This window comes from Balaenoptera acutorostrata, unplaced genomic scaffold (genome assembly GCF_949987535.1).
Source record: "Balaenoptera acutorostrata unplaced genomic scaffold, mBalAcu1.1 scaffold_701, whole genome shotgun sequence".
NCBI lineage: Eukaryota > Metazoa > Chordata > Mammalia > Artiodactyla > Balaenopteridae > Balaenoptera > Balaenoptera acutorostrata.
In genome coordinates, this window is record NW_026645568.1 from 91354 (window position 1) to 105025 (window position 13672).

The window sequence follows — 13672 nt, forward strand, 5'->3', positions numbered from 1 at the left end:
GATTGCTAAAGACGAATCCAGATTTGTCAATCTGGTTTATGTAACAAAACACTGAAAAACAATGTATGTAATGCTCATCAAATAATATTAATGCTCCAATGTTACCTCTGTTTCTCTTTCAACATTTCAATAAAGGAACTTATGATCTGCAACACATATGATAAAGAATTAAAATCTTTTATAAGTAAGGGACACGTACACATCTGTAAGAAAGAAAAACACCCCAAATGAAACGTGATTTAAGCACGCAAAACAATAAGAAGTATAAATGACCAATAAGCCCATGAAAATAATGTTACCTTACTAGTGCTCAAAGAAATGTAAATTAAATAATGAGCTACATCTTGTAATCATTTAATTGTTATACTGAAAAGAATGATGATGTCCAGTGTTGGGAGGATATGGGAAAACAGGCATTGTCACAAACATGGTTCTGTTTTCAGCCTTGGATAGCTGATAACTTGATACTTTGTATTTAGGTATCTATTTACCTATTAATAGAGTACTTTTACAGGCTCCAAGTGTGTTTTAGAATTCTCTGGATTCTTATATCCCTGCTCTAGTGGTTAGCATATTGCAGGTATTTAGTAAAATCTTGGGGTGGATTTTTAGTAAAAAACCTTATGTAGTCTTTAGTAGACTATCCAAGTCATTGATTTATTTAAAATGACAGAAATAGGAAAAAGATTTTACATCTTAAAAAAAAAAACAACAAAACTCTTCAGAGCTATAAACTGGATTTTATATGGAGGATTTACAAATATATCACTTTGGGGGATATTTTGATGGTTTTAGCTGAAAAGACTCTGTCCTTAACTATCATAATCTTAACCATTTTTACTCCCTAATTTAAAGCTATTTGTTTGACTGGGGTGGCTGATTTACTGTTCCTTCTATATTCTCCCCAAGCACATGTGATTTTTTTTTTTTTTTTTTTAGTGGAAATAATTAGGATAAAAGAAACTTGTTTACAGCATTAGAGGAGCAGAGTGGTATTGTGGTAGGTCCAGGTTCTAGTCTGAATTTTGCCATTTCATACAGCCTTGGAGCCTGGACAAGCTTTGGAGCCTGGAACAAGTTACATAACCTTTCCTAAACTTTGCTCTTCTGTGAAAATAGGAACAACTGTTCCTGCCAGACTCCTAAAAAGCTGTATGGAGAGCAAATGCAGCAATGTACATAGATGGGTCTTTGAAAATGTAAAGTATATACATACCAGTATAAGGCGGTAATGGTATTTTAAAATATTATTGTGATTAGAATTTTAGTCATATATTTAAGCTGAACAGTGTCACATAGTGTGGATGCATTTCTCTTTCTATACAATCTGTTAAGATTGTTGCTATCCAAGCCCTTCAGCGTGTAACCAGTGCTTTTCTAGTTAAGCCTGAAATCCCTGTGATTTAGCTCTGGTGATAGTGGGATAACTGAGTGGGGTCAGTGTTAAGTTTGTACTCTCTAAGGTAGAGACTTGTCTTGAATAAATCTATTCTGAAACTGTTTCACTGCACATCATTGATCTCAATAATTATTTATACAGTCTTCAGTTCTCACCTTTGCTTGCACTTGGTTGCACTTTGAACAGTTTCCACTTGGGGGTAGTGTTTCATTTCACAATTGAACAATTCTTTCTTTACTTAAGTATGGCCTTTGCCAGTTTGCTCTTGAACTTTCCCTTGCTTAGTTAAAAAGGGTCTTAATAGACTGTTAGCCGCATGTTTTAAAATCTTGATTTTTAAAAACTGTTTCCTGTCATTTGAGTAATTGTACAGAAATGAATAATTAATAGGAATTTAGTCTTGAGAAGCTTAACACTTTTTTTTTTAATCTCTTGAGGGATAATGTAAGCCTTTTCCCCATTATTTTGTGTCTTTGTGGCATTTTTTATTTGCAGTAAGGCTGTTAAGACTATATTGTTAGAAAAAATATATCCCAGTCCACATTTTGAAAAACTCATTTCCTTTAAGAGTAAAAGCACATTAGGCTAGCTTTGCTCGGTATCATCCCTGTATCTCCCTTTACCACCCAACCCCACTTGCAGCCCTCACTCCAGCCCCCACCAAAAGAGAACCATTCTTGAAAAGAAAAAAAGATCTTGTGGGTTTTTCTTTTTTCCCCAGGTATGGTAATTATCCATTTGGTAATATTAAGAGACTTTAAATTTTAGTATATACCTCTATGCCATTTATTAATTAGTAATTTTTAAATTGTTATATTCTGCACAGTGTGCAATAACCCTACAAAAATGATCACTTTGCAATGCAAATTAATTCTTTGTCCCAGGTATTTGTTTGAAATTCTGTTTTTGCCAAGTTATTTGGCATTGATCTATATATCTTTTCATTTGTTTTTGCATGTTATTTTGTAAATAATTAAATTATTGTATAAATTACCTTCGTTATCATATTATTTAGTTATGTTGGCTTTTATAAACTTTATGATGCAATTAGTGCATTAGTGTAGTTACCACATACTTAACTTTCAGTAGATTATAAACTCTGAGGATAGGCACCATTCTTATACATCTGTAGATTTCTGTAGATTTCCTTGCAAATAGTAAATGTGCAATTAATGTTTGTATCTATATAATTGGATATAGGGAGATGTTATGTGGTAAGTGTGGTCAGTTGTTAAACATATAAATTACATATATGCTATAATTAGTGACTGAACACATATTAGTTGTGTATGTAATTTTTGACCTCTTTCAATAAATAGTTTTTATTTCTTTTTTTGGTAGACCATGACACACTATGTTTTATAAAAATTCACGTGTGCTTCTCCAAGAGTTTAATATTGTGCTTGTTCTTTTTTTTTTTTTTTTATATAAATTTATTTATTTATTTATTTTTGGCTGTGTTGGGTCTTCGTTTCTGTGCGAGGGCTTTCTCCAGTTGCGGCGAGTGGGGGCCACTCTTCATCGCGGTGCGCGGGCCTGTCACTGTCACGGCCTCTCGTTGCGGAGCACAGGCTCCAGACGCGCAGGCTCAGTAGCTGTGGCTCACGGGCCCAGTTGCTCCACGGCATGTGGGATCTTCCCGGACCAGGGTTCGAACCCGTGTCCCCTGCATTGGCAGGCAGGTTCTCAACCACTGTGCCACCAGGGAAGCCCCGTGCTTGTTCTTTATCACCATTCCTGTAAACAAAGACCTTCTTGACGTGGAGAAGATATTTCACATTGTGTATTTAACCTTTCTTTCTTTCTTTCTTTCTTTTTAATTATGGTAAGAACATTTAATATGAACATTTAACAAATTTTTAAGTGTACAATACAGTATTATGCACTGCAGGCACTATGTTGTATGGCAGATAAGATCTATAGAACTTATTCATCTTGCATTATTGAAACTTTATGCCCACCGATTAGCAACTCCCCATTTTCTCCTCCCCCTAATCTTTGCAACCACCATTCTACTCTCTGATTCTATGAGTTTGACTATTTTAGGTACTTTGATGTAAGTGGAATCATGCAGCATTTGGCCTTCTGTGACTGGGTTACCATATTATCTTCAAAGCTCATCCATGTCATTACATATTGCAAAATTTCCTTCTTTTTTTAAAGGCTGAATAAATACATTGTATTTATGTACCACATTTTCTTTATCCATTTTTATCTGTCAGTTGATATTTAGATTATTTCTACATCTTGGCTATTGTGAATAGTGCTGCATTGAACATTTGGACTGCTGTTGTCTCTTTGGTTCCTGATTTCAATTCTTTTGAATAAATACCTGGAAGTGGGATTGCTGGATCGTGTGGCACTTCTAGTTGTAATTTTTTGAAGAATGTCCATACTGTTTTCCTGTGTATTTAATCTTTAAAGTGATCTTTAGGTTTTTTTCTTTTCTTTCTTTTTGCTAAAAGTGGTTTGAATCATGGTCTTTTTCTTTCTAAAAAAGGAGAAGCATTGCACAGTTAAAAATTTCATGACATGAACCTGTGTTTAAATATTTTTCTGCTTCATATCTATATATATATATATTTTTTCATATCTATATTTAAAAACAAAGAGGCATGTTTTGAAAGTACGTATCTCATGGTGTGTTCAGTAAGATGGGAATATAGTAGTAGGGAATTAGGAAGTTGACTGAAGAAATACACTAATAATATAATTTCATTTCCAACTCATATTTCTAAGGTCTAGAACTGAATTCTTATTTGTTTATTTTTGCATTGCAGTGAATGATCTAGGAGGGGACTTCATGGGAGTTGGTAAAGGCTCCTTAGCTGCTGATAAGGTTGTTGAAGAAATAAGAAGGAAAGGCGGAAGAGCAGTGGCCAACTATGGTACAATATTTGAGAGAACTATACTGCTTGTTTTATATTTCCTCCACTGATGCTGTTTCTCATGTTAATAAGTATTGAGCAAATATCTTGGCATTCCAGTATAATTATGAAATTAGATTTTACCTAAGTCTGCCAAAGATGTTTAGTGACGTATTTTTTAAACTTTTGATGTAGATTATTTCATGAGTCTAACTTTTATTCAGTTGTCTATTTAATATTTTTAATAATGAGCGCATGATATAATCAGTACATTACTGTAGATGTGAATATGAATATGGTCTTTTCTTAAAAGACCTGCCTTAGCTAAAAGGTCTTATGTATTTCTACAGAGTAACATTAAATTCTTCGTTTTAAAATTGCTTTTAAAAAACATTTCTTAAAGTAATATAGTGTAAGAAGTGAAGTGCCCCCTTTCTGCACCCAGCCTTCATATTACATTCTGCACAGGTGATCATTGCTGTATGCAACTTTCTTATCTCTATGAAAACGTAAGAGTCAAAGTTAGGCATTAGAAATAAAGACAGCAAATACAACCTTTATGTTTGATGTATTGATTCTAATAGTATTTGTAAGGAATCCTCTTGAGTAGATTTACTTGAAAAAGCTAGTGCTTACTGACTTTTCTGCAAATTAGATTGTTTTTATGGACCAGGGAGAAAATTAGATTGCCAGTGACTTTATTCTGAAATTTTAGAGGAAAGGAAATAGGATATGATTTGTTTTGAGAGTTCAAGGGAATAATGAGACAGACATTTTAGTATCTTATTTCCACATTGAGAGTCTAGAAAAATGTTTTCAACTTAAAAAAATTTCTGGGGTTTTAAAACCTATTTTGTAAAGATAAAGATTTCAGACTCTCTTCCCTGCCCCTCAGTTTTGATATTCAACCTGTATCAATCAGGATTCAGTCAAGAAAACAGAAGCCCCTCTCGGTTTTCCAAGTGTGAAGGGTTTTATACGAAGAATTAGAGACTTACCATTGGAAGGTCTGGGCAGGTGCATGTCAGGGAAACTGTCGATGACCATCTCAGCCTGTGGCAGGTGGTTTTCAAGAGCTCACCTGGATGTGCTGTCAGTCTCACATCTGCAGCCTGCTCACAAGGTTGCCTGCGTTTACAGTCTCTTCCTACTTTTCCTCCCTTTAAGCGAGTATCTCCTTTTGGCAGATCTAACTCAGGAGCTTATGGGTCCCAGGGAAGGGACCTGGCTCCGCCTGTGATTGCAGAGGAAGTAGAAAGAGGCAATGGTGATGTTGAGTTGACAGCTGACCATTTGACACACAGCTCTGGGGATATGAGCCCTTCTCCTGGGCTGATTAGCAGAAAATAACAAATCCATAATATTTCATTGAGCTTTACTTTTTTAGTTAGTATTACAAAAACAGTAGGTTTGTTTTCCAAATGTAGTGATACAGAATTGAACATGCTTTTTTCAAATTAAACACGCTTCTCCTTCCCTCCCTCTCAAAGTCTCATTTGCATCCTTAAGGGGAAGTGCTTATGTGGCTATTTAAAATTCAACAGAAATGAAATAAAATAGATTATTCCATTTGTCGTACTAGCCACATTTCAGGAGCCACATGTGGTTTGTGGTTACCATGTTAGTGCAGAAATAGAGCATTTCCATCTTCACAGAATGTTCTGTTGGACCATGGTGTCTTGGATATTATTGGTCAAATACTTCTCATTTACCCCCTCTCTCTTTTTTTTTGGTAGGTTAAAGGATTGCCTTAGGGACTAAATTTCTTTTGTAACATGTTATCATTTATATTTTAGTTTGTTACGTGCCTGCAATATAAATGTATTTTCCTTGGAAATGAGTTCTGTTGAATGAATAGTATCTGTCATGTGCTCTGAGCCACAGAATTTAGAAGTCCTTTGTAAGGGATATTACTGAAGTTTTGTCCTAATTTCCCTTTCCCTCAGATTCAGTGGAAGCAGGAGAGAAGGTTGTGAAGACAGCACTGGATGCTTTTGGAAGAATAGGTAATATTTCTTTGCATTTATGGTACTAACAGAGCAGCTTCTACCTTTCTAATGAAATATTTTTTATTTCACTTTTGTTTATTAAAAACTCTTTTTTGGTAATCAAATTTTTAGATTTGTTTTAAATTTTAATTTTTTTACATACCCTAATCTTATTCCACAAAGGGCTTGAGGTGACAGTTTTTATGCATGTATGTGTTGAGTTTGTTTTATATTTTTTTGTACTTTAAGAGCCTTTAAAGAGGCTTGTAAGTATTCTCTAAGTTTCCTTTTTATAATAATTTAATCATACCCCAAATATATTTAGAAAATAAAAAATAAATCAGTATTTTGGCAATAGAGGACCCAGTGGAATATTTTAGATAATTATAATGATTCAGATGAAAATGATTCAGTATCTTGCAAATTAATTAAGATGAATTATATAAAATAAAAATCTTCATTTTTAAGAAGCATTTCAAGCATTTCAAATATATTGTTTAATTTTCCTGACTTAGTCCCATACATTGTTAGTAAAAGGTTATTGAATTACTAGAGGGAAACTACTGCAGATAAGCCCAACATGTTTATAATATGAAAAATGTTAATTTTTGTAGTTTGAATGTGTTTCCCCCCCCCCCCCTTTTTTTGGTCTAGCATATATATTTTTCTAGCTATATTTGGTTGAGCTTGTGAGAGACATGTTCACATAGTGTCTGACACAGGGATAGAGACCACAAAGTTCTGAAGTCATAAGGTGAAAATAGCCACAAGATGGTGGTTGAACCTTAAGAAACAATCCCTTCTATTTTATAGTGAGAATGCAATTATGTATGAAGACAGGCCATCAGTTTCTGACTCTAATGGTTTCCTTTCTGGGCTTTTGACTTTTGAGTGGCAAGGAAAAATCTTTTAAACTTTTAACTTTCCCAGTGAATTTTGAAGTTAATTGAGGGATGGTTTACGATTACCACTGAATTCTAAGAACCTAAGAGTTGTGTGACTGCTAATTCTGTAAATAAGCTCACAGAATTTTGGCAGGAGGTAGAGGTGGAAACATTTAGGTATGTAGACTTGAGAGGAAAGCACTGATATAATGGGGTACTTATTGTGCTTTTGTGAATCCGATTTTTTTTTACTATAGGTATAAAATTGTGTTCTGCTAGCACTTGTTACCTATTATATCTACTTTTCCATGGGTGGGGGGGAGGCAGGGAACACTTTTGAAAGAAATGTGTTGTAAGCAAAGGCAAATTAATATGCTTGCTTTTATATTTGTGACTTGAATATTTTTATATTGTAGATGTTGTGATCAACAATGCTGGGTGAGTATTTCTTTTTAAATTTCCAATAAAGTAATGTACATGCAAACTTTTTTTAAGTGTTGACTTTCTCTTCTCAACATACATAATATCAATTTTTTAGAATTTTGAGGGACCGTTCCTTTGGTAGAATAAGTGATGAAGACTGGGGTAAGTTATTTAAAATATACGTTCTCTGGAACATACTTATCCATTTAGCCTTCTAATATTTGATACATTTCCACACTTAAGGAAAAACTTGCTTCTACCTATTTTTGCTTCTGCTAATATAAGTGATGAGTAAGCTTTACAACTGAAAATGAACAGTTGGAAGAAAAGGCTTTTGTGACTTTCGTTCGTTTCCCTTTTTCTCTTTGAGAGATTGTCAGCGTTTTCTTGCAGTATTAGTTGTTTCTAACAGCCTTTTGCATGCTTGTCTGGCTGTGTGATTCTTATTTCAAGAGCAAGAGTAGGCTATGGAAGAGAGTCTGAGGCACTAAAAACGATGGAGATCTGAGAACTGGGTGGGAAAAACCTAGATATAATTTTGAAACTTCTAATAAGTAGGAAAAATTTCCATTAGGAATGTCATGTTGGAAAGATTGAGTTTAGATGATGAACAGTCACAGTTATAAAATTTTTTTATCCTGTTTGCTCTTTTTTGCCCTTACTTTCATTGGCTATCAGAACTAAAACAAGCATTGGTGGCTGAGACGGTGGCAGGCATGGTAACTGAGATGAATTACATCATTGTTTATAGAGTGTGTTTCTGGGAAATATTGCCAGAAGTTCTTTTGGAAGAAGCAAGATATCTTTCTGACTTAGAATTAAGCAAAGACGGCTTTTAGCTTCCAATTCCCTTGTAATAACTGGAGAAAAAAAGGAGCTGAGAAAGATAGAATTTGTTGGCAGAGGGGACTTAAGTCGGTGCTTTGCTTTGAGCTCTGATGGGGTTGGAGTGTGTCCTCTGGTTTCATCAGAGTAAGATTAAATCTGGAATTGTTTGTTTATCTGCATCATCCCCCAAGTTGTCTGTTCATTAGATTGACATTTCAGAAAGCAGGCTTCTCTGTCTCTCTTTTTCCCTCTTTCCCTCCCCCTCTTTCCTATACCTCCACGCCCTGACCCCCAGCTCTCTCTAACTCATTTGCAAATCCTGTTAAAAATAGGGATTTAGGGATATACTGAACATTTTATAAACATTTCTTGATGAAGAACTGAGTGGTTTTTGATTATGCTTTAACGTTTGTGTTGAGTCCCAATTATATATGTAAAATTCTTGGTTATTTGTATTAATGAATTTTTATATAAAATAGGCAAAAATTAAAGATGGCATTGCACTTAGATGTGCATAGGCATTGTATTTAGGTGGCATTATATTTATGATAAAGTTAGATATATTAGATAATCTAATCATAAATTATAGGCAAAATAGGTATGAATTATTGATTGGTTATGTAACTGGAACTAAAGCAAAAATGATTAGAGTGCAATGTGACAATAGCTGATTTTGAATGCTAGGTATAAAATGAACATCTTTGTATAAGTAAGTCTTTGCTTATGTTGATTCTGAGATAGGTCTGTCTAAATTTGACAATATTCCTGAAAAAAATTTCTTGTTTTAGATATCATCCAGAGAGTTCATTTGCGGGGCTCATTCCTGGTGACCCGGGCAGCGTGGGATCACATGAAGAAACAGAAATTTGGAAGGTAGAGTTGTATGTGGCTGTCAAGGGGGATTGGAGATGCCGTGTGTGGGTTCTTATGTACAGAGGAAAAGAATTGCTTTGACGTTGAAAAATACACCTTCTGATATGCACAGGCTTTTTAAATGTAGTTTTGGAAGATGCCTCCCCGTTACATTGGTGTCAGTCATAGATTAGCTAGCTGGACAACTTAGTATTTCTTTTCACCTCCTACTTTTCATTATTAATGATTCTCCTGCTATTCTCTGATATTTTAGCAGTACAAACATTGAGGATTCAGCAGTACTTTATTCTCTAACCAAAATATCATTTTTTGTGCCCAGTGACCAACTGGGGAGAGATGAGTGGCTGTTTTCTACTGGCTGACACTGGTCAGACATGAGTTAGTCTTTGTAAGCTAAGAACGGTAAGACTCTTATAGTTGCGTCTGTGTGACTCAGACGTGGCAGACCTAGTAAGTGGCCCCATGCTCTCTAACATAAAAGTTATTCCTGTTAACTCAGGGTTCACACACATCTACTAGAAGTAAATTGCGTGTGATATCTGTTCTTATTGGAGAGTTCTAGTATATCCTGATACTAGCAGTTTCTGAAAGTCAATGATAGGATTTACTTGTTCTACTAAGTAGAGTAAGTGAGATTAGGTCAGATTATGAGATGGTATTGTTTAATATGAGGCATTTAATATTATCCAGAAAGGGAAAGGAGCAAAGTTCTGAGGACTAAAGAATTAGAACTTCATGATCTAATATTTCTTACTAAAATTTTAACTTGTAAATTGGCAGTTTATTTTATGTTTATAAATACTTATTGTTTTCAGTACATAATGAATATACATTCTTACACTTGAATTCATTTGATCCTGACCAGGGATTCTTTCTAAAACAATAAAATCTCGCAGTTGAATTTTGAGAGATTACTTTTATTATTTATATTAATTTAGATATATGAATCATGACTTTAAGAACCTAATGGCAGTATACAGAGTTGCTTTTGACAGGTGTAATAGTAATGAAAAAGAAAAAAAAATGCTTAGAGTTGCAACATTATCAAAATATAGAAAAGATGATGTTGAGAGATTGATTTTCCTTTTAGGATCATCATGACTTCATCGGCTTCAGGAATATATGGCAACTTTGGCCAGGCAAATTATTGTGCTGCAAAGCTGGGTCTTCTGGGCCTTTCAAATTGTCTTGCAGTTGAAGGCGAGAAAAGCAACATTCATTGTAACACTATTGCCCCTACTGCTGGATCACGGTTGACCCAGAACATTTTGCCTGATGGTAAGTAGTTTAGATTTTTTTTAATGCTGTTCCTCACATACCTGTGTGGTGTGAGCTTTGTAAAAGTATTTAATTTTTTGAGTAGCTAAAAAAATTTCCTTACAATTTAAAAAAGCATTATGTGTAGTTTATGTTCATTATAGAAAATTTAGGAAAGCACAAACAAACAAAATATGACCCATAATTCTACCACACTGAGATAAACTTTCTCTTTGTGTAGGTAGACATACATACATTTTTTCTTTACAGAATGAGGTAATAGCATTCTTACTGGTTTATAATAATAATTATTTAAAACAATTAATAGATTATGTTTTTTAGGGCAGTTTTAGGTTTACAGAAGAATTGAGCAGGTAGTAAAGAGAGTGCCCATATACTCCTCCTCCCACACAGTTTTACATCAGTGTGCTACATTTATTACAGTTGATGAACCGGTATTGATCAATTTTTATTTATTTATTTATTTATTTATTTGGCTGCATCGGGTCGTTGAGGCATGTTTCTTTACAGAATGAGGTAATAGCATTCTTACTGGTTTAGAATAATAATTATTTAAAACAATTAATAGATTATGTTTTTTAGGGCAGTTTTAGGTTTATAGAAGAATTGAGCAGGTAGTAAAGAGAGTGCCCATATACTCCTCCTCCCACACAGTTTTACATCAGTGTGCTACATTTATTACAATTGATGAACCAGTATTGATCAATTTTTATTTATTTATTTATTTATTTATTTGGCTGCATCGGGTCGTTGAGGCATGTGGGATCTTTCGTTGTGGTGCGTGGGCTTTTCTCAAGTTGTGGCACGTGGGTGTTCTCTCTCTAGTTGCGGCGCCTGGGCTTCAGGGTGCGTGGGCTCTATATTTTGTGGCACGCTGGCTCTCTTGTTGAGGCACGTGAGCTCGGTAGTTGTGGCACCCGGGCTTAGTTGACCCTCGGCATGTGGAATCGTAGTTCCCTGACCAGGGATCGAACCCGCATCCCTGCATTGGAAGGCAGATTCTTTACCATTGGACCACCAGAGAAGTCCCTGATTGATTATCATTAACTATAGTTAATAGTTTACTTTAGGGCTCACTCTTTAGGTTGTATGATTTTATGCGTTTTCACAAATGCATGATGTTATGTACCCACGATTTTAGATCATACAGAATGGTTTCACTCTAAAAATCCCCTGTGTTCCATCTCTTCATCCTCTCCCTTTTTTCCCAAATGTCTGGGAGGATTGAAGCTCATTTCTTTTTATCACTACATAATATTACATGGTATGTAGGTGCCACAATTTGTTTTTTCATTCACCTATCGTGGAACATTTTGATTGTTTCCAGTTTTTGACAGTTGTGAGTGAAGCTGCTATAAACATTCATGTGCAGGTTTTTGTGTGGACGTAAGTTTTCAACTCATTTGGGTAAATATTAAAGAGGATAATTGCTGGATTGTATGGTAAGAGTGTCTTTAGCTTTGTAAAAATTTCCAAACTGTCTTCAAAAATGGCTGTATTGTTTTTCATTCCTACTAGCAGTGAGTGAGAGTTCTTGTTGCTCCACATCTTTGCCAGCATTTATTATTGTTAGTCTTTTGCATTTTAGTTCTTTTAATAGGTGTATAGGGTATTTCATTGTTTTAATTTGCAGTTCCCTAATGACTTATGATGTTGCGCATTTTTTTCCTGTGCTTATTTGCCATTTATTTGTCTTCCTTGGTGATGTGTCTGTTCTTATTTTTTGCTCATTTTTAAATTGGGTTCTTTGTTTTCTTCTTCTTTTTTGGGGGGGGTTCTTTGTTTTCTTGTTGTTGAGTTTTAAGAGTTCCATGAATATTTTGGAAACAAGTTCTTTTTCAGATATGTGTTTTGCAAATATTTTTTCCCAGTCTTTAGCTTGTTTTTTAATTCTCTTTAGTCTCTTTCACTTTTGAAGGATAATTTCACTGGGTACAGAATTCTGGGTTGGTAATTTTTTTCTTTCAACACCTGAAATCTTTCACTCCACTCTTCTTTTGCTTACATGGTTTCTGAAGGAAAGTCTGACATAATTCTTTCCTTGTTTCTTTATGCATAAGGTATTTTTTCCCCTCTGTGTTCCTCCAAGATTTTCTCCTTGTTTTTTCTGCAGTTTGAATATAGTATGCATAATAATAGGTGTAGATTTTTGGCAATATTCTACTTGATGTCTTCTGAGCTTCCTGGATCTGCGGTTGGTATCTGTGATTAACTTTGGAAAATTCTCAGCCATCACTGCTTAAAATATTTCTTCTGTTGTTTTCTTTTTTTCTTCTACTTCTGGTATTCCCATTATGTGCCTGTTCTATCTTTTTATTTTAATTAATTAATCGATTAATTTATTTGATTGGGCCGGGTCTTAGTTGCAGCAGGTGGGCCCCTTTAGTTGCAGCTTGCAGGCTCCTTAGTTGTGGCTTGCAAGCTCCTTAGTTGCAGCACGTGGGCTCCTTAGTTGTGGCATGCAAACTCTTAGTTGCGGGATGTAGTTCCCTGGCCAGGGATTGAACCCGGGCCTCCTGCATTGGGAGCGTGGAGTCTTAACCGCTGCGCCACCAGGGAAGTCTCAATGTATCTTTTGTAATTATACCACAGTTCTTGGATATTCTATTCCCTTTTATTTTTTTGTCCTTTTTTCTCTTTGCATTTCATTTCAGTTTGGGAAGTTTCTATTGACATATATTCAAATCAAGCTTACTGATTTTTCTTTTTTCATTTCAAAATGTTATATTGTTTTTGTTTTTTAGCATTTCCTTTTGAATTTTTTAGCATTTCCTTCTGTCTGCTTACAGTAGTCATCTGTTCATGTAAGTTGTCCATTTTTCTCCATTAGAGCCCTTAGCATGTTAATCACAGTTATTTTAAACTCCTAGTTTGAAAATTCCAAAATCTCTGCTATATTTCAAGCTGGTTCGGAGGCTTGCTTTGTCTCCTCAGCCTGTACTTTTCTTGTCTTTTAGCATGCCTTGAAATTTTTGTTGAAAACTGAACATGATGTATTGGGGTAGTAGAAAGTGTGGTATACAGAGCTTTATTGTGAGGTTTCATGTTTATCTGGCTAGGAGTTAGGTTGCGTTTATTGGTTCCTGTAGCTGTTGGTGTCAGAGGCTACATTTTCCTCTTTGTCGTTGTTTT

At 34.9% G+C, this 13672-nt stretch overlaps 1 protein-coding gene across 1 annotated transcript in view; it reads left to right on the plus strand.

Annotated features, from left to right (window-relative positions):
• The window catches only part of LOC103013794 (peroxisomal multifunctional enzyme type 2-like), a 72766-nt gene that overhangs the window by 11978 nt on the left and 47116 nt on the right, over positions 1-13672 (plus strand). The window contains exons 3-8 of the mRNA XM_057539320.1: positions 4180-4287; positions 6213-6272; positions 7555-7576; positions 7677-7723; positions 9178-9262; positions 10353-10540. Of these exons, the coding sequence (XP_057395303.1) occupies positions 4180-4287; positions 6213-6272; positions 7555-7576; positions 7677-7723; positions 9178-9262; positions 10353-10540 (510 nt within the window). The remainder of the gene's footprint in view (positions 1-4179; positions 4288-6212; positions 6273-7554; positions 7577-7676; positions 7724-9177; positions 9263-10352; positions 10541-13672) is intronic.